We start from the raw sequence: 23,645 nt of genomic DNA, 5'->3' as shown, positions 1-23,645 counted from the left end.
AGTAATACAGGTGACACTCCACAGGAGGAGGTTCTCCTGCCTTGAACTGGCAAACTTTTCTGGGTGTTTTCAGATGCCACTTTAATTGTCACTGATACAATTTAGTTGCTATTTTTCCCATTTTTGCACAAGGACAAGCCTTTCATGAGATAATTCACTGGGGTTAGAAAGTGACTGCTTGTAGGCTACGAAAGCTGTTTCTGAGTCTGTTGATCTTCCTTAGGAGTTGAAGAGCTGTGATGTACCTCAGCACATTATTTTCCTGTAGCTTTTATCCCCATTTAAATGTTACTGAAAGTAAGTACATCAAGAATAATACTCTAGCAGTTGTGACATAACCTGACAGCTGGTGGGAAGGTCCGTGAAGGACACTTTCTTCTACCTTTTCATCCCTGAAACAGTCGTTTCTGATGGAAATCTTAAAATCAACCTGGAAGAGCAGGCATGGTAGTGGGAGGCATGCTTGTATCATACCAGTACTTCTACCTATTAGTCTCCCTTTTCTCTTCCCCAGACCTTCACCGCACCGTAAGATTTTCCATTAAGAGGCCTTAGGTGTGTTTCTGCAGGGACACTTGTGAGCCCAACAGCTGCCACTGTGGAGCTTGAAGCAATGACTTCCAAAATAAATGCATGAATCTTACCAGCTAGTGCCAAAAGAGACAGAATTTCCAGTTGAAAGCTATCATAAATGCATATCCTCTGTGTACTGGACACAGATGTGTTGTATAACACGTTTTCTGACCGGTGGGTTACGCAAACAAAGTGTGTGATAAGTGACTGAAATGTGAAACATGTAATTTGGTGATTCACTCCATAATTCACAGATTAGTGAGCTTTAAAGTACAATATCCCTTCTTAAGAGAGTCTCAATGCGTGAGCAATATTAAACAGTACTGTCTTGCTTGTCACAGTTATGCACCTCAGCTTCTTTGAGGTCTTTATTACAGGCTTTGAGCAGCTACCTAGCTGTGCTGGTTTTGACTGGGATACAGCACAAGAACAAAAAATTTATTTACATGGTGGTTTCGTGATGTCTAATAAAGAGGAAAGAAAATGAAATGAGAAGAGAGAAAATGCTAGGAGGGAAGTTCTTTTGGAAGAATAGCCATTAATATAAAACACATTTGAGAGGCTAGATATCCCTAAATCTTGTGGATGACATGTAAATCAGATGCTAATATTAAAACTTTCACCTTGCAAAGACATATATATATATATATGCTTAGAATTACACATTTGAATAAACATATTGATTGTATTTGGTTGCATGTAAGCCTTTGCAGGAATAGATGCAGGCTACTTAAAAACAACATGTAGAGAGATAAAGAGAGAAAAGACATAAAACTCTGTTTCGCTCTAAACCAGCAATCATCTTATCTGACAAAATCACATGTAATGGACCATTAGTTCTCTGTTCCACATCCTGTGTTTGAAGAGTCTTACCTTATAAAGATGTCGGGACTAATGCCGTTGAAGGAATTTCCTCTGAGAAACACATCCATTTTTGGAGAAATGTGTATTTTATCCATGGTAACTAATATGTATAGCCTGCTATTTATGAATAATTATAAATAATACTCTGTGCTGATGTTGCATTTTTGTGTTGCTGTCTTCCAGATGGGAGTTGCTGTAGTGGATTCATCGGTTGCAGGACTGGGTGGTTGTCCCTATGCAAGAGGTGCTACTGGAAATGTAGCCACGGAGGATGTGATATACATGCTTAATGGTCTGGGTATCAATACAGTAAGATATTTTTACTTTCTACTTAAGACTTTAAGGAAAACAAAAATATTTTTCTGGAAAAGATACGTTACATACCTGACAATTACTTGTGCTGTACAATAAAATATTGGGAGCAAATAGTAGTTTTTGCAAACTCAGTGCTTTAACATGGCTTGACTCATAACATGAATGATGTTGTCTTCACTAGCAATTTAGAGTTGAACTTGTTTGCATATTTGACAGGAATTTGAATAACCACCCTCTCCCTACCTGGAGCTATGAGGAGCTCAGTAGCAACTGCTTTGAGTCACTGTTCTGCCTCAGTAGCCACAAAAAAATCACTGCTATAGACATTGCCCCAGAAGGCTGATCAGCTCTACAGTGGAAAGACTGAGCGGATGTCGTGGTTTAACCCCAGCCAGCAACTAAGCACCACGCAGCCGCTCACTCACTCCCCCCCATCCAGTGGGATGGGGGAGAAAATCGGGAAAAGAAGTAAAACTCCTGGGTTGAGATAAGAACGGTTTAATAGAACAGAAAAGAAGAAACTAATAATGATAATGATAACACTAATAAAATGACAACAGTAGTAATAAAAGGATTGAAATGTACAAATGATGCGCAGGGCAATTGCTCACCCCCCGCCGACTGACACCCAGCCAGTCCCCAAGCGGCGAATCCCTGCCCCCCCCCCACTTCCCAGTTCCTAAACTAGATGGGACGTCCCATGGTATGGAATACACTGTTGGCCAGTTTGGGTCAGGTGCCCTGGCTGGGCATGAGAAGCTGAAAAATCCTTGACTCTAGTCTAAACACTACTGAGCAACAACTGAAAACATCAGTGTTATCAACATTCTTCACATACTGAACTCAAAACACAGCACTGTACCAGCTACTAGGAAGACAGTTAACTCTATGCCAGCTGAAACCAGGACAGCAGACCTCAGCTTTTTTCACAGAGCTTTGGATTTGGTTCATAGTGCTTATTAATTTTTTGTCAATTTTTATGACTTCAAAGTAGAAAAAAATTGTGGTGTTTGGAGACCAAGCACAGGGCATTCCTATTTCTCAGGTATCCACTTAATATATTTCTAAATTGTACAAACTCTGTTGCTGGCTAGCAGGCTTCAGAGTCATTTTTATTTCCATCTGTGTTCTTGGAGGAGAGAGCAAAGCAGCTTATCCACACTGAGCTGCACTTTAATGAACCTTTCCAGTGAGCATCCAGACTTGAAGAGCACACGTTCAGTATCCCTGGCTTGGCTGACATGTTAATTATTCTGTATTCCTGGGAATCAAGTAATGCTGCCTTCTTCAAAAAACATGCTTTTTGGTCTTCCTGTTGGTCATCATTGTTCTGGAAATGTGGCATAATGAGTTTGTTCTAACTCAAGCAATACAATGACTTTACCTTCAACTTAGACGTAGACTTTGAGAGTCAAGCTCAAAGGACAACGTATAAAGAGCTGCCAAACCTGCAATGTGTGTAGTTTGTATTTAAACTACTGCAGAAAGAAATTGAAAGGCCTGATGTCTGAAATACAATGATCTGAGTTACTAGGGAGCTTATTACTTGTCTCTCGGTTGCGGTTCAGTGTGGTACACATGCTGATGGAGTTCCTTGACATAAAAGGATCATGGAACTTGTTTCTGAGTTGTACATACCCTGAGCGCTGTTCCATCATATTCAGTACCTGACAGAGTTGTCCTGGTTTTGGCTGGGATAGAGTTAATTGTCTTCCTAGTAGCTGGTACAGCGCTATGTTTTGGGTTCAGTATGAGAAGAATGTTGATAACACTGATGTTTTCAGTTGTTGCTCAGTAGTGTTTAGACTGAAGTCAAGGATTTTTCAGCTTCTCATGCCCAGCCAGCGAGAAAGCTGGAGGGGCACAAGAAGTTGGGACGGAACACAGCCAGGGCAGCTGACCCAAAGTGGCCAAAGGGGTATTCCATACCATGTGACGTCACATCTAATATAGGAACTGGGGGGAGTGGGGGCGGGGAATCGCTGCTCGGGAACTAACTGGGTGTCGATCAGTGGGTGGCGAGCAATTGCACTGCGCATCATTTGTACATTCCAATCCTTTTATTATTGCTGTTGTCATTTTATTAGTGTTATCATTATCATTATTAGTTTCTTCTTTTCTGTTCTATTAAACTGTTCTTATCTCAACGCACAAGTTTTACTTCTTTTCCCGATTTTCTCCCCCATCCCACTGGATGGGGGGGAGTGAGTGAGCGGCTGCGTGGTGCTCAGTTGCTGGCTGGGGTTAAACCATGACAAGAGTTCACTGTAATGTTTATCTGGTTTCATGTGCTTCTTAGATTGGTCTGGATAGACGTCAGATCCCTGTTTAGAAAAGGTTTAATCCAAGTGTCTGTTGTACAAGTGGACTCCATTTTGAACTGTTCATATGTGCTTTGGGATAGCTTTTTTCAGGAAGAAGGTGTTTATTCTTTTGAAACAACACAATCCTTTGGAATACAGAGTAGAAATCATGCATTCCACTTTACATTGCTGCGCACTTTAGACTTAGGCTTTCCATGTAGTCTTTCCTTGGCCAAAATACACATTGACTTTTCCAACTAACTCATAGCAAAATGAATCAATTAAATAAAAATAGTCTGATTAAATGAAATATACCTTGTTCCAGGCTTTCTGGTAAGATTTATTAATCTTCTAATGATCAGGTGTCCAAGCAGGAATCTAGCTTGTCCTAAAGGTTGATACCAAGTCCCATGGAGGTAAGGATCTCACCATCAAACATTTAGTTCTTCCTTTTTAAAATATACAATAGCAAAACACAAGACTTTGCTCCTTGACCCTTTTCTGGCCCATTAAGAAAAGAGTAGTTTACTGGATGAGAGACATGGACCCTCAAAATTACTACCTTACTATATAAGCTTTGGTCTTTGCAGCGCTCGTTGGTTTAGGTACCATGGCTAATTCTGTAAAATCATTATTGCAAAAATCTATTAATATGTCCCTTTTTGTATAATGGCACAAAATAAAATTATAATTACTAATGCTGTCCATTTGCAAGGAGTGCTTTCTCATGTTCCTCTAAGCTATGCACTAAAGCTTTCATTTTGTTGACTGAAGTCACTTAAAGTGTCAACCAAAGGATGGACGGTTTTTAAGCGTACATTATTGAGTTCAGATTGACTAGATACGTCAAAATAATGATTGGTGATTGTTCTATACTGTTCTTCAGAACACATAACCACGAAGTGATGTGTGAATTGAATCTCTAGTGGGATAAATGTGAAATAATTTTCTAGGAGAGCCCATCTACAAAGAGATGTATTGGTTGTACCATGGTAATGGATAGATAATTATGTCATAGATCATTAATGCTTATGAAACTTTGTAGGGAGACATGTACTTTCTATAAAAACAGTTTCTGTATGGTTCCTATGTAATTACAGGAATAGTACTTGTGCTTATGATGCCTTCAAAGTGCTTGGCAAACAATAAGCCTTTCTGAGAAGCAGCTAAGTACTGTTAGCCTCACATTACTGACACCGAAACCGAAGTTCAGAGAGATAATAGACTTGATATTTATGAATGCTGAATGAGAACTGATTAATTGAAGTCAATGTGAGTTAAAGGACTTTGCCTTCTGGCAGAAGCTTTTCTGACTTAAGGCACTTACCCAAGTTCACAGAGACTATTGGAGGTACTTGTCTTCGTGTTCCATGATTTCATTCTTTGGTGTCAAGGAATAATTCTGGATATACAGAGTGCTTACCAAGTACACTTATCCGAAGACATATTATTTTGACTCAACAACCTTACAAACACCTGTCGCTACTCTTTTCCCATCCCCATCTGTGAGTCATGCTTGTGAATGCTGGGTTGTGCCTTCACGGTAATCCTCTTTGGTTCACAACACTTTCATAAGACAGACAATTTAAAAGGCAGAGATGCTTGTATTCCATTTAATGAATGTGAACTGTGAACATATGTATCTTATCAACACATATCACATTATGCAGTGTTACAGTGCTGAAAATGTGAATTTTGTATAGTTTGGGGTTTTTATTTTGCCATCTTCCATAATCTAACTACCAAGTATGTCTCTGGCAGTATGTTTCTCATTTCTTCCTAGTAAAAAACCACAGATGCTCTAAAAATTTTTTAGATTACATTATGTGCAATAGCACTCTACAAACTAAACCTAAGTAATGACCAATAAGCAGAATAAGCTGAAATCACCCTTGTTATAACTGTATTAAAACGAGACAGTTATAAAAGGATGTCTTTCAACATTATGTTTTAAATGGTGCTAAATATTAGACCTGATTAGAAACTTTGAAGCATTTTTTTTCCAAATTAAAAATGTTTTTGATTACATTTCCATGAAGCAATTTCTATTCTCATTAAGATTTTTAGCCCAATTCCAAGAATGAAAAAGGCAATGCTTGCCATAGAACATGGAAATAAGTGGTAGATCCAATTAAAGGATTAAGCATCTAAATCAGGTCTTGGTCTGAACTTTCGTGCATAAATCTGTAAGTGTTATGAAAGTGTATTTCTGGTGCAATACATCTTGTACTCTTTAATGTCAAGTGACACACTTCTCCCAGTTTTATTTGACTGCTCAGTGTTTTGGTAGTTCAAAGTCTCCTTTCACATCCCTTCTCCAGGAACTTTACTGGCTTCTAAATTCCAACTCTGGAGCAAGTAATTACATCACTTAAATGATCTAACTCTCAAACTTTTACTATACATGAGTAATCCAGGAGACTAATACTGAAGTATTTTTTTCCTCTTTAATCAGTGATCTGATTCCATTTTAGCAATCAAACGGTACTGATCTGTATCTTACGTTAGTTAAAAAACAGTTGGTTGCTTAAGGAATGTTTTTTTAGCATGGGCAGATCAAACAGCTGAGCTGCAATTTTTTGCTCAGTTGTGCTAGCAATGTAGATTGTAATTTTGCATTGAAAGGAACTTCGTCAAGAAGCAGATTATGTTTATTCAAGAGAATGCAGGATCCTGTTTCTCACTGAACTCAGTTGCCGGTACAAGTGTGTTTCCTCCATTTTCCTGAGCTGCAAGTGGGATACTTACAAGCATGAAGTTTCTTAGCATTGGGTGATAAATAACTACAGCACATATGTAGACACTATATTTTTTTTCCCACTTCTTCTAGTTGTTATTCCAGTTCTTTATTACAGATTATTTTGAGTTTGAAAGACATTACTCAAGTATTTGGTCTACTGCTGTCAGGATAAGAAATCACTCTCAAAGCAGTAGAACCTTCGAAACAACTGGAAGCTGTGACTATCGTGTAAGTCACTGTAACTCTACTAGTATCCATTACCGACCTATGACATGAATCAGGCCCTTGGTTTGCAAAAATTAGACACTGGAGCAAAAAAACTTGGGAGTTTAAGCATTTTAAACATGTGCATTTATCATTCTTAACATTTTTCACCTCTTTTTTAGGGAGTGAATCTTTATACAGTGATGGAAGCTGGAAACTTCATCTGTACAGCTTTGAACAAGAAAACAAACTCAAAGGTTGCACAAGCTTCCTTCAATACTGGAACTATCAGTTAAATGGAATTTTTTTGCAGCTTAATTACATTTGTCATCTGCCTTGACCAAGGACATTTATATCAAGAAAACAAATACAAGAAAACCATTTCAGCAAAGAACCAAAATAGAATGCATATATAACTTTTTGTTATGGGAAGAGTTATTGTACTGTACTGTCTTGTAAAGAATTGTCTGATTTGTAAGTAAGAAATAAATGACTAGTACAGAACCCTGTGCTTAATGCTTCTACAGATGAGAAAAATGTATAAACACTAGGACATTTTAGCATGTTTTGAATTGAATTTTAGGTTTTTTCAGGAAAACTGGATAGAAGCAGCGAATACATGGTTAATTTTTAGTCAAGATGACTTTTAGAACAGTACAAATATTTGCAGTAGTTTAGGAGATCCCACACTGTGTGTGGCCATTCTATTATGTGTTTTATTTATCTGAGTCTTTACTTTTCATTTGTCAAGTCAGTTGTGTTATGAACATGGAGCCAAATCTGAATTCACCATAAGAATTTTTTAGCAATAGCACTTTTTAATTTCTGTTGTGTTTAACATCTGTTAAGTTATGGATGACTTTATCTTGTTCCAAAACCTTGTGGTGAATGGCAGTCTGCCAGGTCCTCCACATCTAATGTAAATTTCCTTATTTGTTACATATGTTAAATGTGTTGTAGTTGCTTTTCTTTCCTCAACTGTATTAAAACCTAATTATATGAAGCAATTAAAAATTGGCAAGGTTTTCAACCATCATTCAGGGTGGCAGTAGTGTAGAAGGGGCTAAATTTTTGTGCAAGGTCTCATCAAACAATTTGATTTTTTATTCTACAGTCTATGAACTGACATTCTCACTTAGAAGTCACGAGTTTTTGAGGATAATAATATTCTGCTGGACTAGCTTACACGAAGGGAACCACTTACAACTTTTCTCTGTGCTCTGCTGATAGTGATACTGTTCTTTTAAATGTCTTAGTTCAGCAAGATGCCAGTGAACTGCACTGTCATTTTTAGATCAATAATGGACAAATTCAAAGAAGAGCCTTAATCTATCTAAAAACTGTTCAAATCTGCCATGAAAATATTGACATTTTTTCAGTCTGAAATGTCGGTACTGTTATTGGTTGGTTGTGTAGGATCCTTCTGTAATTCTCTGTGTACGTAACCTTGATCTATATTTTTTTTCTGAACATAGCCTGTTAACATGAAAATCTAAAATCCACGACTATGATCTTTTTCCATATTCTCCATTTTCCTCCAAAATGTGAAAAGTTGGGAAAAGGTAAGATGAACGAAAGTGAAAGATAACATGTAAAGAATGAAAAGGCTGAATCATTTTTGTCTGGAACTCAACTCTGCCAAGTTACAGCTGAGTCTCAGTTTGCCTTTGAAATTCTGAAGTGAACTTTTTCTGAGATCTTTTAGCCAGTATTGTAGTTTAGAATTGTTCAGAGCTTAAGAAAGTCAAACTTTGCATGCCAGGTATCTCAAAGCTATAAATCTGATATAAAACCTCTGTCCTGTTTATGCTGTAATGATAGTCAAAACTAATATAAACTACATGGTTTCACTCTTCTCATGGTGTCAGAGAAGACACAAAGAAATGCATTCAGGTGAGAAGGAAATATCTTGCCTATCAATCCAAAATATTAAACTGCACCCCTCACCGCGGTATCTAGTAAGAAGACTTTCAAGTGCTCCTAAAGATGTGAACACCCTGATTTGCTTGGCCTGCTCTGGGTGCATAGTTGGATCACCACAGAAAATGCTCTGTCCTCATTTTCCCCTGTTTCAGCTGGGGCTTTGTTATTTAGCAGCCACTGTGGCTCATGTATCAAAACACAAACTCGAATAAAACCAGGTCTTGAACGATTCACAGATGTCAAAATTCTGTAATGGATTATATCCAATGAAGAAGTGAGAAATCTGCAGCAATACTTAGGCTGTACTTAGTCTTAAGATTAGTAGTTAAGCCTAAACAAGGTACCTGAATTGACATCCTAAAGCCTCCCTAGTTCAGGTGCCATTTACCCCTGAAGGTGACTCACCACACTGTAATACTTTCCTGTTTAACAGTAAAATTTCCTCTACAGTTTGCTTCTGTGCAGGCACAGAGTTAGCTCATTTTGAGCTAAAGTATGCAGTTCTCATGTTGGGCCTGATGGTTTTCCTTCTACCCAAGATGCTGTGAGCATTTTTAAGCAACATGAGCAAGATGGAGATTCTCAAAGAATGAAAGTGAAGTCACCCCTTGAAAATAAAGTAGTTGTGATGCAAGCCACCTTTTAAATACTAGCCTGAATGTTGGACTAAACAATTGATCTGAGATTAGCTTGCTACTCAGCCTGGGGAGATTGAAATGCACATTTTTTGGCATCCTAATCAATGGATCTGACCATCTGGCTGTATACAGAACTGAAAAAGAATGCACTTGCTAGTAAATCGGGATGAAGTTGTGCCACTGGCTAGGATGGAATTCAAAATTCCTGAGACCAGGAAGATCACAAGAAAAAAAGTCTCTGCAACAGATAAGGGTTTTTTTTCCTTGAAGATGCTGGTGAGGGCTTCAACTGTAGGCCAAGTCAGGAACTGAACTAACTGACACTGTCTGCTTTTTTCTAAGTATGCTAACTACAACATCTTAGATAAAGTGGTTACACTACTACCTGCGTAGAACATGGACTATAGAATAAAAGAGCTAGCTCTGCTCGGTTCTGTGGGAGTTCTAGACATCTATGTTCCTAATTGTCATGAAGGATTGCTAACTTGGCACTAGGAGACCCTTACCCTCTGGCGGATTTTTCAGATAGTGCCCCTGTGCATAGTGCATCCTAGGCTTCTCAGCATATGGGCTGTTCAGTTTGCAGTTCTAAGGCTCTTAACTCTCCCCATGCACTGAAACAGGCTACCTATTAAATCATGGGGATGAACAACCCAAAATGCCTCAGTTCTTTATTGGGTCTGTTGTAGAAACTACTTGGGAGCTTGTGGAGAGCCTTAAATGCAGGTCTGTTATTCTATAACGATGTGAGCATTGGAAGATGAGCAGTGACATCTGGGGCCCATTCTTTACCTGCATGTTAAGCTTCAACCACATAGTGAGTTATAGTAATCCGGGGTGGAGGTCACAGACAAATAGATTGTTTGTCAGGATCGTTACAAGGGAGGAAGAAACATAGAGCCAGATTCAAAAAACCCCAATGTTTATATGCCAAAAGTGCCACCTGGGGTGCATTTAGGCCTGTGGGTCCAGGTGAGCACTCCCCATAAAATCCTTCTTTCCTTGTAGTGTGACTGAGAATCCTGAGACATCTCATGTTCTTGCTACTAAAATTTGTTGGGCACATGAAGTGCTGCTGTTCTGCTTTCCTGGGCTGGCATCATTTTGACTGTGCAGAGCATTTTAATGCCTAATCTTTGGCTTCACAAAATAAGCATATATTGCCCTTAAGGTCAAGGGCTAATCCAGTAGCTATGCCATGGGCATGCATCGCTCACACAGGCAGCCTTGACTTCAGCATATGATAAAGCAGCTGAGGCTACATCCTTTCAAAAACATGGCAAGTCATGGGATGGTGCCACTGCTCTCCAGTGCTTCTCGCTTCCTAAATCTTTATGCTTATATTCAGAGTGACCCATCGCTAGTGGTGCCTGCTCTTTTAGTCCCTGTCAGTGTCCCCCACCGAGTACATCGCTGGCACTTCATCCTGAAGTAACTCTCTGGCTATGGAGGGTTTGCAGCCAGGTGTTTGGCTTCCATAAGCAGGTGTTCTTATTACTACGTCATTATAAAAATTATATGTATATATATATTTGTTGAAAGGTATCAAGAAAAAGCAACAGAGCGCTGAATATCATGAGCACAGTGTTGGAATGAGGGGACACACTGTCTCCCTGTTTTGCTGATGGTCCTCTAAATGCTGAAAAGGGGATAGTGTAAACTCTGAGAGCACGCAGGAGAGAAGAAGTAGTTACTGACTGCCCTCGCCAAGTCTTGTTGGAGACAAATTAGATGTACCCAGATACTTACTTCTGTGCTTTGGAGACAAATTAGATGTACCAAGATACTTACTTCTGTGCTTTGGAGACTTTCTTCTGTAGCTCTCTGTATCAAAGTCACTGCAGAGATCTCACAGAACAACGTGGAGATCATCTTACTTGTGCTACGACCACGGAATATGTGAACTGGAGTTCCCAGGGCAGTCTTTGGTCTGTGCACTGGTCTGAACCTGTGAAGGTTCAACAGCTGACCAATGTCATATTGCTGGAATTTTCTTTAATAGTTTCACAGTAGTTTTTCTTTTTCCCGTGCTGTTGGGAATAACTAGAAAGTGAAATATTGGCTTCTTTGGCTGGTCAAGATATTGTGTTGTTCTAAAGGCATGGCTGGTGTGCTTTATTGGAGGAGAAGTTGATCAATTCCGTTAGTAATGGGCCTAATTGTTCTTCAGTGCCTTTCGCAAGACAGCAATGACATGGATCCCATACATGGATAGTGGTAATTTCTTCCAGCAGCAGCTTGCTTTGTAGTTTAAACTTCTGTGTATTACAGCAACTTGGCTCTGGACCAGCACTTTAATGTTTCATTTTCATGTATAACCAGAGTTTATGGAAATAAGAAGTGAATAGTCTGGTCTTGTGAATAAGTCCAGAGAGGCTTTGGCTAATTTTCCTTTCTTAATAGCATCATTTGAGTTCATAAAACTTTTATTATTGTAATAAGGAGTCACAAAATGAAGACTGCAGGTCTGTGAGGTAAAATTCCTATGTTTGGGATCAGTGCTGTTGAAATGAAATAACACTTGTCCAAAGAGCTAGTGTGAATGTCTAAGATCTGCCTATTTTTTCAGAGTTATTTTTAAGGGGTAGAAATATTGTTTAGTTGCTGTGATACCTGGAAATGAGTATTCTTTGCCACTGAATGTTTCTATGATTTCTCAGACTGCCTTAAGTTCTCTTTATTGATTGTGAAATGTCTAGAGAACTGACTAAACAGAAGAATCATTCTGGAGAAGTGAATGAAAGATGCTTGCTTTCCAGTTCTTGACTTGCTGATCGATGCTTTTCTTTTGTTATATTTTTGAAGATAATTTTTCTCTGTGGTCCTGCTCTAATGCAATGTTGATCTACTTTGCTGCAATAACACAGCAGGCAGAAGGACTATGGCCAAAGTCAACTTGGCCCTTTGAAACCAATGTCAATGAGATGATATGTTTGTTAAGGAATTGTCATGTACCCTCTTGGTTTTATGCATTAGTGATTTTGCAATGTGTTGTTAAAGCTGAAATAAAATCTGTCTCAGTGTTTACCGAAACTGATATGCTCATGTATTATGCCAGTTTCAGCAGCTCTGACTAACCAGCTCACACATACGGCATTAGCAAATATAAGCTGTCACTCTGACATGTACGCCCGTGTTGACTTTGTTACCTCGTAATCCATTTGGAGTGCATTTTCTTAGGATTACCTTTTTATCAGTTGTTCCTGAGTGCTTTTATAGCTGACAAATCTCTTCTAAGTTACTAGGGAAACATTTCTTCCCTCCATTAACTAAACATTAAAAGCTACAGTCAGGACTGGGGGTAGGAGTCAAAAAATTCAATGAGGCATTATCTAACTTCATATGTTCCATTGCAGAGTAGAACTCTGTGCCCTCTAAGTGATGTCTAAGACCGCCTACACACTTCATGGGAGACTGAACGACTTCAGCATGTGGTCTGAAACATCAGCATGTTGATCAGGGAACCTTCTTGGAAAAGTCAACAGTAAAATTCCCTACCCCATTCTACCGTTGAAGTGTGAAGTGCCTCAACATGAGATGCAGTTAGTTATCTTCACGAGCTTGAATCCAACAGTTAGTATTTTCCCTTGTGGAAGACACCCCCGGTAATTTTTTTGAAAGAACTGAATGGTGTTCACTCTTTTAAGGCACCATCTTGGGGATGGTGTTGGTGCTGCTTCCATCCATCTTCTGAGTTATTAGCTTGATTTGACGTCTAGCTCAGAGTACCGGGATGCGATTCCCACAACAGCCTGAAAAGGCCGAGTCCACGCCGGTCTCTCCAAGCAGCCCATTCTCTCACCTCACAAACAGGTGAGACAGCTGAGGAAAATCTTCCTTTTGAAGAATTCAAGACTTACTGTGGCAAGACAGGAGGAGTCTTGGACTTTATAGCCTTGTAGCTTCAATACGGCATAAGGAACAGCTAGTTCTGCGTACTTGTCTCAAAAACTCTTTACTCATTTAATTTGAAACAATCTTTAGATGAACTGTGTAAACAAACTTGAAAGAAAAAACTGGAACACAGTATTCCCCCTTTCAAATGAGAGTGCTGTAAGGCTAAAATTTATGCTTTCTCCCTCTAGCCCAGTCTTCATTTCTTCACTTTGCAATGTCCTACCTCCAGTGGAAGGGGGATGAATGCCACGTCCTTACCCAAAATTATCTGTGTCCTGGGCATCCCAAATCATCAATGAGACTTAATTTTCCTCAGCTGGGAATTAGGTGCAGATGTCTCACTTCAGGAGGAAAGATTTTAATGATGAAGCTCTTACAAAGGTACTACTTCTTCCATCACAAAACTGTTCATGAAGCAGTTAAGAGTCTAATCATGATCACTTGAATACAGATCATCCCAGCGGAAATTAATTTATTTAATAATGAACTCCTAGATACAGTTGACAGAATACAGTGTCACTAGGAAATAGAAATCAAAAGACTACATTTTACATATATAATGGAGGAAATGTACTTCTCCACCAAGCACTGAAGTCAGCTCTAATGAAGAGAGCCTGTAAAATTACAGAAGCAACACAATAGCCACTAAATATCTTGCTGGCTTTCAGAGTAACTCACATACTTACCCTCAGTTTCAAATACATTTTACATACTTGTGTGTGTGTGTCTAAGCACATACATGAGTAGAGTTCCTGGTATCTAAATGATAGTTAGAAAACAAAAAGTTTATAAGACAGAAAGTCACAGGAGATGTTTTTATGATTGAGGTTTAGTTAAATCTGAATGTAAACGGATCTCTTCAAATTTTGTGACACAGAGGGTTCAGCATTGCATCATTTTTGTTTGAAGTCAGACTGAAGACCAACACAGGGTTCACTTCATATGTATATTTCCTATATAAAGAAATGTTTTTATCCAGCACTGATGAGAACATATTCTCAACAGTTTTTTCAGTTTGAACTTTTTCCTCTTCACAGTTTTAAGATGAAGAATATAATATACTACTTTCAAAGTACCTACTTGGGGGGAGGTAAACTAAATGCTGCAAATTGCTGGACCGGTAAAGGAAATTGTTTTGATTAACAAACTAACCAACTTTGCACTTTTCTGTTGTATTTTTGTATAAAGGGTAATTTAGTAATGAGATGGCATTTGATTGCAAAACAAGAAGGAATTTTTGGTTTTATGCAGATCCTAAAGAAAAAGAAAATTGATGTTGTAATTATTGTTAAAAATTTCTAAAACTCTCCCCAGTATAACAGCACACTTAAGATTTTGCTCTCACTCTAAATCATTTCACAAGCTACCAAAACCAGAAGCAAAATTCACACTGAAGAGTAGAGATTCCTGTTCCTCTGATCACATCATAAATTTCTAGCCCTAGTTCTGAATCAGTCATGGTCAAAACGAGCTGAATTCAGTGGAACCAGCAGTTCATTCCTGATACTGTTTGTTGTGTGAGTTACATTTAGTGGGAATTCAGACAAAATACAAATTAATCAAATTCCAAATAAAATGAAGTCATCAGATGCTATCATAACTAGACAATACATATGGTACTCATGGTTACAGTTGTTTAAGAAATGCCAGTCCATTACCCTGAGCTGACCAGAACCAGATCGTTACAAAGATATAACAAAGACAACTGATTGCTAGTAAATAGAAGCTTAAATCTAGCAAAACAACTCAGCTACAGGGAGAAATCCAGAACTCATAGCCAGAAAGTGGGATCGAGAGTGGTGTGTTAGGGACCATGACTCCCAGTACAGTGCACGGGAGGAATTTGGCACTTTGGGTATTGCCTAGAGACAATGAATAGGAAACAGATAATGAGAAGGGTTGTAACTTCTCCCTCGAGAAGTAGGCACTTCAGCCCCAAGCAAGTCTCTCCACTGGGCATTCAGACCACAAAATACTTTCTGAAATTACTGTATTCAAATTGTCAGGGCTCACTCATTTCTCTTTGAAGTATATTGGAGGAGAAAGAAAGAACAGTTTCAGCAACAACATAGTGGGGTCAAAGCATCAGCCCAGGTAGTCAGAGTTTAATTCCTCTTCGTTCTGAAAGGGCTTGTAGTCCTGATCTCTTCCTACCCCACAAGTACTCCACCATGAAACCACAGGCAGCCTACCTGCGGCTGCTGCCTTACAAATACCGCACCAGCTACTTGGTACCTGGGAACCTAGTGTACAAAACTGCCACAGATGTACTTTTTAAGAGCTCTCTGACACGTTTCTGAGTGGATTTTTTTTTTTTTTTTTTTTACTTTCCACCAGATGAGTTCAGATCAGAAGGGTGGGTTTTAAAGATTGCCGCTGCGAGGCAGATTCATGCTGATACAGCATTTATACCATTGTCATTTGCATCTAAAGGGGTAGGAAATGTGCAGCTCAGGACAGATCTGTGACTCTACACAAATGAGAGAGAATACAGTTTTGTTTTTTTTTTTTTTTAGCTTGTGAAAGGTTTAATATGTGTTAATAAATATAAAAATCTTTTGTGTGCTCAACTACAAAATTCCATAATTTATAGTAGGTTTTCTAATATATATTTTATTATCGCATATGTACAACAGGCTGGCTTTCAAGAATAGCCTTAAAAAGCACAAGCAGCAGAGTAGTTCATCTGTGACTTTTATAATGGACCATAAATGTTTCAGAAGAATGGTCTGGTGAGGGACTTCTTGACTGATGTTTTGTTCTGCAGGCTCTGAAAACAAAGAATGTGCAGGTATTTAGCAATAAACTATACAGATTTTGGTTTGAACTTTGGCTTAATTGAAATCAGTGGCAAAATTCCCCTCTTTTTATGATAAACACTGTGGTATAAAATAATTCCCTTCACTATTATTCATGTACTGTTCTTTCTTCAATCCCCTCTATTCTTTAAATCTGAGTTTTATTTATATGCTGATATTCCTGTAACTGCAAACCTAAAGGGAAAGCCTCTGTTCCCATATATTCTTGACTTGCCTTTTGCATTTTTCTGCATGATTCCTCTTTGATCTGCCTCTGAATTTAATAATGAAATTTGACTCAATATCCCTCCCACTATATATAGCTCCTGCTACATCATGTTCTGTTACCTATCATCTGACAGTGTAATTCTTGAAATCTGGCCATTTAATTTGGTCCAAGAAAATGTATCATTTAAGAAAAGGCCATGTTCATTTGACTAAGTGAATGCACATTTCTGTTTTCTTACCAAGCATTGGTGTATGGGCAGTTTCTCATACTGTGTGTGGGGAAATGTTTACAGAATCCTATCAGCAAAAATGGCATTTGGCAAGAATATTAACTACAATAGCAGCATTCACGGTTTGGTTTCTAAATATGTTATAATGCTGAATATTCTCATTTCCTTTCTGCATTACCTCTGCCTGCTATAGGGCTAGGAAGGTAGCCTCACAGAATTTTTGAATTCAGATTTCACCTTCTCCTGCCATGGGACAGGAAATGAAACCTCCTGAAGCCTGGGATCTCTGCATGAATGGAGGGCATTGTAGATACGCATCATATTTCACTCTTTCTTGCTGACACCCGCAATGTCAGTTCTTTCCATCACTGGGGCATGCTGGACTATGTTTAAAGACAATCGCAGTACCAACCTCTTAACTAAGCCAAAACATTTTATTTTCTGCTTTTCCAATTTCCTAGAACCAATGATTAATATCCCTATAAAATTACCTGATCTTTAGGAGAGTCAACAGGACTATTCCTAGGATGAGAACAATGCAGGAGGAATAGGCAATAATGTAGACTGTTTCACCTATAGGTAAAAAACAGAAAGCAGACCTGAAACATTTACTTCTTCAGTAATAAGAATCAGATTTGAGATCTGAATTGGAATGCATACATATGCAAGCTAAATCAGCAATCAGTTCCAACATCAGTAATTAAAAGAAGGAAAAAGACCTAGATGGTATGCCAATGGTAGGAGTAACTCTACCTTCACCAGTTGGAGCAAAATCATTTTCAGACTCCTTTCAGTAAATACCAGCTCCAATAGCACAGCATATGTGTAGCACTACCTTTTACTCTTCCACTCCAGGGGAACTGCAACAGCTTGTTACTCTGATTTGTGTTTTGGAGTATTTTCCCCACTGATTTGAAGGTGTTAATTTTAATCTGTGTATCAGAGGAGACTTGGTTCTTACTTACTTGCTAGACCTCTTTTCCTTTTTCACATATTGCCATAATTGCAGTGTGCAGCAATACTTGATCTAGAATCAAATGAATGTAAAATGGGATCTAACACTGCTTCTGGGCCCTGTGCCCGTGGAGTTTCCTCTTTCTTTTAGGCTTCTCACCAAGAAATAACTTAGGCAGCTTATGTGCTAAAAATTACAAGTCTTGAAAAACGGAGCTGTTTCAACTTTTGTTTTCCAAATGAAGGGAAACATTGCTCCCGGAGGAATGAATCCATCAGTTTTGATCGAATATTCTGAAGGAAAAGTATCAGTTGAGAATGTAACATAAGCCCTGAACCTGCGTTGGGGAGGTTAGATGACTTGACAAAAGGACTCGAATCCAGAGCCGCAAGCAGAAAACATGAGACCTTTCTGTTACTTTCCTGTTGCACTGATTCTGTCGTGTTTATACAATTAAACTCAAATACAAATAAACTCAAATGCAGAGTGAGAAAATATAGCCTTAGCTGTTCCCAAGGTGCTCCATCTTACGTAGTCAGTGAAATACTGACTACAGAAGAGATGGAGTCCCATCCCCATCCCCAGGCCACTTACCTGGTCTGTGAGATGGCCAAATTCTTGTCTCTGAATCGGTTATCAGTTATTATATATTGTGCATATGTTTGTGCATATGAACACACAGACCCTAAATGAGACATTTCTGTATACACTGCACATATGCAACAAATGTAGTGTATACTGTAAAACAAACACAGGTCGTATGGGTACTGGAGCAGCTCCAGTAAGAGAGAGTGAATATACATTCTACAATGAGGCAAGCAGTGGGCAAGAGCTGAGCAAGGGATTGCACCTGCCTGGTTTTTATTATCACTTTTTTCTCAACAGCTATCCAAAAGTCAAGTTTTCCAACAAAAGAAAAATGAAAGCAATGATTGAACCATCACAAGTGCACAGAGTGCACATACCACTTCATGCAGCAAGCTACTGAAAAATATTTAACGTGGTGAATTTCTGAAGGAAGAGGGGCAAGGTCTGTCTGAGTCTCAGTGCAGGACTGCTAATATCATATATTAAAAAAATGCATCAGCAGTTGGCCCTCCTCTCAAGTTACAACTTTTCTTGAAGATGATGAGTTTTAGGAAAAGAATAACTTTTAGACATTTTTTGCAGTTTCTGAATCTTAATTGTACACTCAGTCATTTTTTTTAAACTTTAAAAAACTTTAAAACTGCAGGGGCAGTTGTAGGGACAAAAGTTTCCTAGTTTTTTGAAGTGGAAAGTGAGGTTCACACATATTTAAGGCAAATGGATGTTTTTTTAAGTACATCACTAGGAAAATTATTAGGAGCAACAGTCATGGATGGTTGAGAACAGGCTAATATCATTTCACCAAAATGTAAATTTTTCTTTAAAAAGTTGGAAAAAAGTTTCATTTTGATAAAACAAAACACTCTGAAATGATCAAATCAAATCAAAAACTTCTATCTTTTTTGTCAAAATCTTATAAAATGCTGTGGCTTTGGTGAACTAATTGCTGGTAAAAGAGATGTTGATTATAATATTTTCAGCTCTATGGGGAACACAAGAAAGATGTTAGTGATGAGATCATGCTAGAAGCCATGTATTTTCTCCTGCCTTCTTAGAAGTGAGGGAATTTGTAAGGCTAGGAGAGGGCACAATTTTGTGGCTGAAGAGCTAATTCTTCATTTTATATATTCTTTCTGGTTTAATCACTCAAATGTGCTTATTCATCTTCCCTTAAAAATGTTGTTGGGGGTTGTGTTCTCGATAGGCACTCTGCTCTTCTTTAAAAATCCAAAGGAATATTTTATATAAATTTTCACTATTAATCTATATCAAATCAGTTCTTGAAAAGTGAAATAGTGCTAGGGAAGTTAAGAAATATAGACATGAAATTTTGGCTCTGTTCATCCCAAACCTTGTCCATGAAAACTACCAGAATTCACATTTAAATTCCTGTATGACATAACAGGCTGTGTTATCCCATTTTGATCTCTGTATACATGATACTGATCATCTGAACATGAACTAAATAAAAATGAGTTAAGGCTTGAAAAACAGTGCGCTAAACAAACAATAAAAACACTGACTGAAATTAGGCACATTTGTAGTTATGGATCAGTAGACAACCTCAGCTCTCGTGCTGTGTGCTCATTCACAGTTCACTGTAGATCAGAATAATTTCCTGTTCTTAGCAGAAATTATAAAAAAATGTAGTGTACATAACATGCCCATGTCGTTACTCTTCTAAGAAACAGCTGTCCTTATTTCAGTACTTTTCAACTGACCGACGTACAGAAGAGCAAACCTGGTTTGGCTTCTCTGACTAGATGGAGAAAGGGATACAAATATCTGCACATACCATGGAGAAAGAAGGGCACACGCAGCATCTAAAGACACTCTTGTGTAAATCTACCTGCTTATGTATACAGAGTGAAATGGCTGTGAATATTCATCGGACAGATTAATTCCGGCTGGTGCTCAGAAGTTTCTTGGCTACCCACAGCTTGTCACAGGCTTTTTTCTACATTTATAAAACAATCAGATTGCCAATGTTTCATACCTTACAAATTAAAGTTGCTGGAGCTGAACTAATCTCGGTTCCCACAGCATCTGGTGTAATTATAGATAAACTCTGCCAATTACTTGTTTATCTAGATTCTCAGCATGGCAAAACTCCTCAGTAGGAAATATATGATAACTCTAAAATTTAAGATGAAATGAGATTAATTTCAACAGTTTGGGGTCAAGCCCAATTTTATTGTATCTCACAAGAACAGGATAAGAGTTCTGTATTTCTAGCTTTCCCTTCCAGCCAAAAAAAATCTTTAGCTCCAAAGCTCTAAGCTGATGCAAGTAAATGCTTATCTTCACACATGAATCATTTTTCAAATTTAAGTGTGGGAAGCAATCTTTTAAATTATGTGGATCTGTAAAATTGTGTAGGTAATTTGCATAAGATAAAGTCAAAACCAGGCTGAAAGTGCATAACGAGGTAGGCAATAACAACATTTTTTTGAAGTTTGGAGAATTCTTTTTTGATTTCTCTCTTTTTGATGCTGTTTCCAAAATGACATAAAATTCTGGCCCCGTCTAAGCTTACAGAAAAAGTATCATTAACTTTTATATGGTTCGGACTCTGCCCACATCACATCTTGTTAACAGGGTTGTATCAGCCTACAGACAACTGGTTTGGCCTGTACCCTCCTGGGTATGTGAATGAGTGTAAATACACTCAAGATTTTTAAACAGTCCTGTTATCACACCAAAACCTGGAATAATATTCTTCCAACTGAACAGGGTTATATTTATTTGCAAATATATATAAATAGATGTATATATGTTTAGATTTATTATTTACTATGAAAGACTCCTTTTATTAAAACTAATCTTATCCAACAGCATGATTTGCAATGCCACAGAATAGAATGGAGAAATCTTACTGGTTTTTGAACAGTAAGTGTTTTTTTAATTATAAAATTAAGAAACAGTTGAAGAAATACCAAGTTTCTTCTGAGCGTGTTCATCTGCAGACAGTCATTAGTTTGATTTGGTGAAAGACATCCTTGTATCTTTCAGTGACAAGCTAAATAAAGGATTCTTCTATGATTTTGATGTAGGGACAAGACATTGGCAAGTTGTGTCTCCTGCTTTCTAAGCAGAAAATAGCCAAGAAGCAAATATCTTCAAGTATCTTCACACACACAAAGGGCCATATTTGATGACTTAACCATTTTGCCTCTGCACCCTGGGATTCTTCTTGGGATTTGATTTCAGTAAAGATAAATATTTTGTAAAGATGATAACTCCCTTTGCAGCCTGAGTAATGCACATTTACTAGCACATGAATCTAGGATACTGGGTTAGATTTTTGGCAGTGGGATTTATGAAACAATTTGCAATATGTTTTTTATCATAGGTAGATATCCTGAATCAGATTCTTCTCCTTGACCTGGCTTCCTATGAGACATTTATAGCTTAGAGAGTTCCCAGCTAGTGTACATGACAGCTCCAATAGAAGGAATATTTTATTGTATGGCTTAGGCTGGTCAGCATTCTTTTTATTTTTCTAAGGCTATCCAAAATTCTGTTAAGAGTTCAAGGACAGGTTTTTGGAAAGTATTCAGACTTCAGTGGGAACAGAATTCACTGGGTGTAGGCTGCATTTTGCAAACATTAATCTGAATCTCTGAGGGAAAGGTCTGCTGTTAGGACTGGTCACATGGGTGAAATATCTCACATTTTACATTTTGTCACTTAGAGAAGGATTTCTTGCATTATAACTTGCATTATTTAACCACTAGAGTCTCGTTCCAGCTAGAGATTCAGTCTCCCCCTGTAGCTGGCAAAGACAAGCCAATGCTTCCAGGCCACAGCAAAGGCAGCCTGAAAAGGTGTGATTAATCTTCCTCTGAGGGTCCCTGACTTTCTTCTCTGGCTACATAGAGCACTTAGATGACGTGCATGATTCTTGGGTAAGTAATTTTAATGCTAAATTTACAGCTGAATGCTTGGTTATTCACATGCAGGTCTCAGGAAACCCATTCTCATGAATCTATTTTTATACTTCCCAGGTTGCCCACTTCAGCAATAGTTGAAGGATGGAGATGATAGAAACCCCTTCATTTTGTACTGCATACAGAGCTTGAATTATTTTTTCACCGATAAATGTGTTCAGTATGAACAGTTATTGGAAACTAATTCATAGGAATGTCTGGGGTATTGTGATCTGCCCCATGCAAGGTAGACCAGGTCATTCTCCTTAGAGCTGGTATTTGTGCATTAAGCTCTTAGTGTTCTCACTCTGTAATTAGGTCCTTTGAAAGCAAATACAAAATTAATATGATTTCAACCGTATGAAAATTTGTATATTAATTCAATAGCCTTTAACTTTATGTCACTTAATTGCTCCTGTAAATGCATGGAAATAAAACCAGATGCTGCTCTTCAGCCCATGGGATATCCTGATCAGCAATTGCATGCCCGTCTGTTGCCTGAGAAGGTAAAGTCTGATGGAGTGTAACACAAGACCCTTCTCAGACCATTTACTCTGGCTTCCTAATTTTGTTGTTGTAACTACTATGGCACAAAAAGTCAAGAGAGAGGAGAGAAGTAGGTGTGACATCAAAGCTAATAATTTGTATTAGACATTATGACTACTGCTCTCTAATGACTGTATGGAGACTCAAGCTCTGGCAGGCGTAATAGCTTAATTTTCCCCAATTATAATATAGTGATTGTGAGACATCTATTTCAAAACCACTTATCAAAGAAATTGGTTCAGTCTCATTATCTTTATTTTGTGGTTATATAAGCTAAGCCAAACAGGTAGAGAGATTTTTCCACATTATGTTGAATGGGGGGAGCAACAGGTAGGTCTCACTTGCCTGAACCCAAGGGACTGAACCTTTAGTCGTCCCGGTCATACACAAGGGAAGTCTCAAGAGTACTTCTATTAAAATCATGGAGCGATTTGCCCAAACTCACCGTTAATTGAAGAAGAATGGAGCTGTGCTCTGGAAAGCTTTTCTCCTGGTATTCCTGTATTTACCCAATGAAAACCTTTCTTCTTAATGGAAATTCGACCTGAATATTGGAAAGAAAATATCCATTCAAAATATTAGTTTAAAATAATAATTTAAGTGAATATTACTGTTTGGTGTTTTGATAAGGATCGCAGAATTTATAAAGGCAGCTATTTAAAAATATTGTTTACTGATACACAACAACCAAAGTGAATGAAAGTTCTTCCTTTGACACGTCAGTTATATCTCCCTTGTAGTTTGTCTTATGGGGGACAAGTGTGCTTTAAAAATACTCTCTGCCTCAAAACAGCTTAAATTCTCTTTTCGCAGAAACAATTTTAGAAATAGGCCCATGTGGAGGGTTGACCCTGGCTGGACACCAGGTGCCCACCAAAGCCGTTCTATCACTCCCCTCCTCAGCTGGACAGGGG

General features: G+C 38.2%; 1 protein-coding gene across 1 annotated transcript in view; it reads left to right on the top strand.

Moving 5' to 3' along the window:
- Positions 1-7,902, top strand: part of HMGCLL1 (3-hydroxymethyl-3-methylglutaryl-CoA lyase-like 1) — a 58,545-nt gene extending 50,643 nt beyond the window's left edge. Inside the window, exons 7-8 of the mRNA XM_010566370.1 lie at positions 1,621-1,746; positions 7,182-7,902. Coding sequence (XP_010564672.1) covers positions 1,621-1,746; positions 7,182-7,295 — 240 coding nt within the window. The 3' untranslated portion in view covers positions 7,296-7,902. The remainder of the gene's footprint in view (positions 1-1,620; positions 1,747-7,181) is intronic.
- The last annotated feature ends 15,743 nt before the right edge of the window (positions 7,903-23,645 follow it).

The sequence above is a fragment of the Haliaeetus leucocephalus genome, unplaced genomic scaffold (genome assembly GCF_000737465.1).
Source record: "Haliaeetus leucocephalus isolate CR32 unplaced genomic scaffold, Haliaeetus_leucocephalus-4.0 Scaffold207, whole genome shotgun sequence".
Lineage (NCBI taxonomy): Eukaryota > Metazoa > Chordata > Aves > Accipitriformes > Accipitridae > Haliaeetus > Haliaeetus leucocephalus.
The sequence above is the reverse complement of the archived record's forward strand: the minus strand, read 5'-3'. Positions and strand labels throughout refer to the sequence as shown.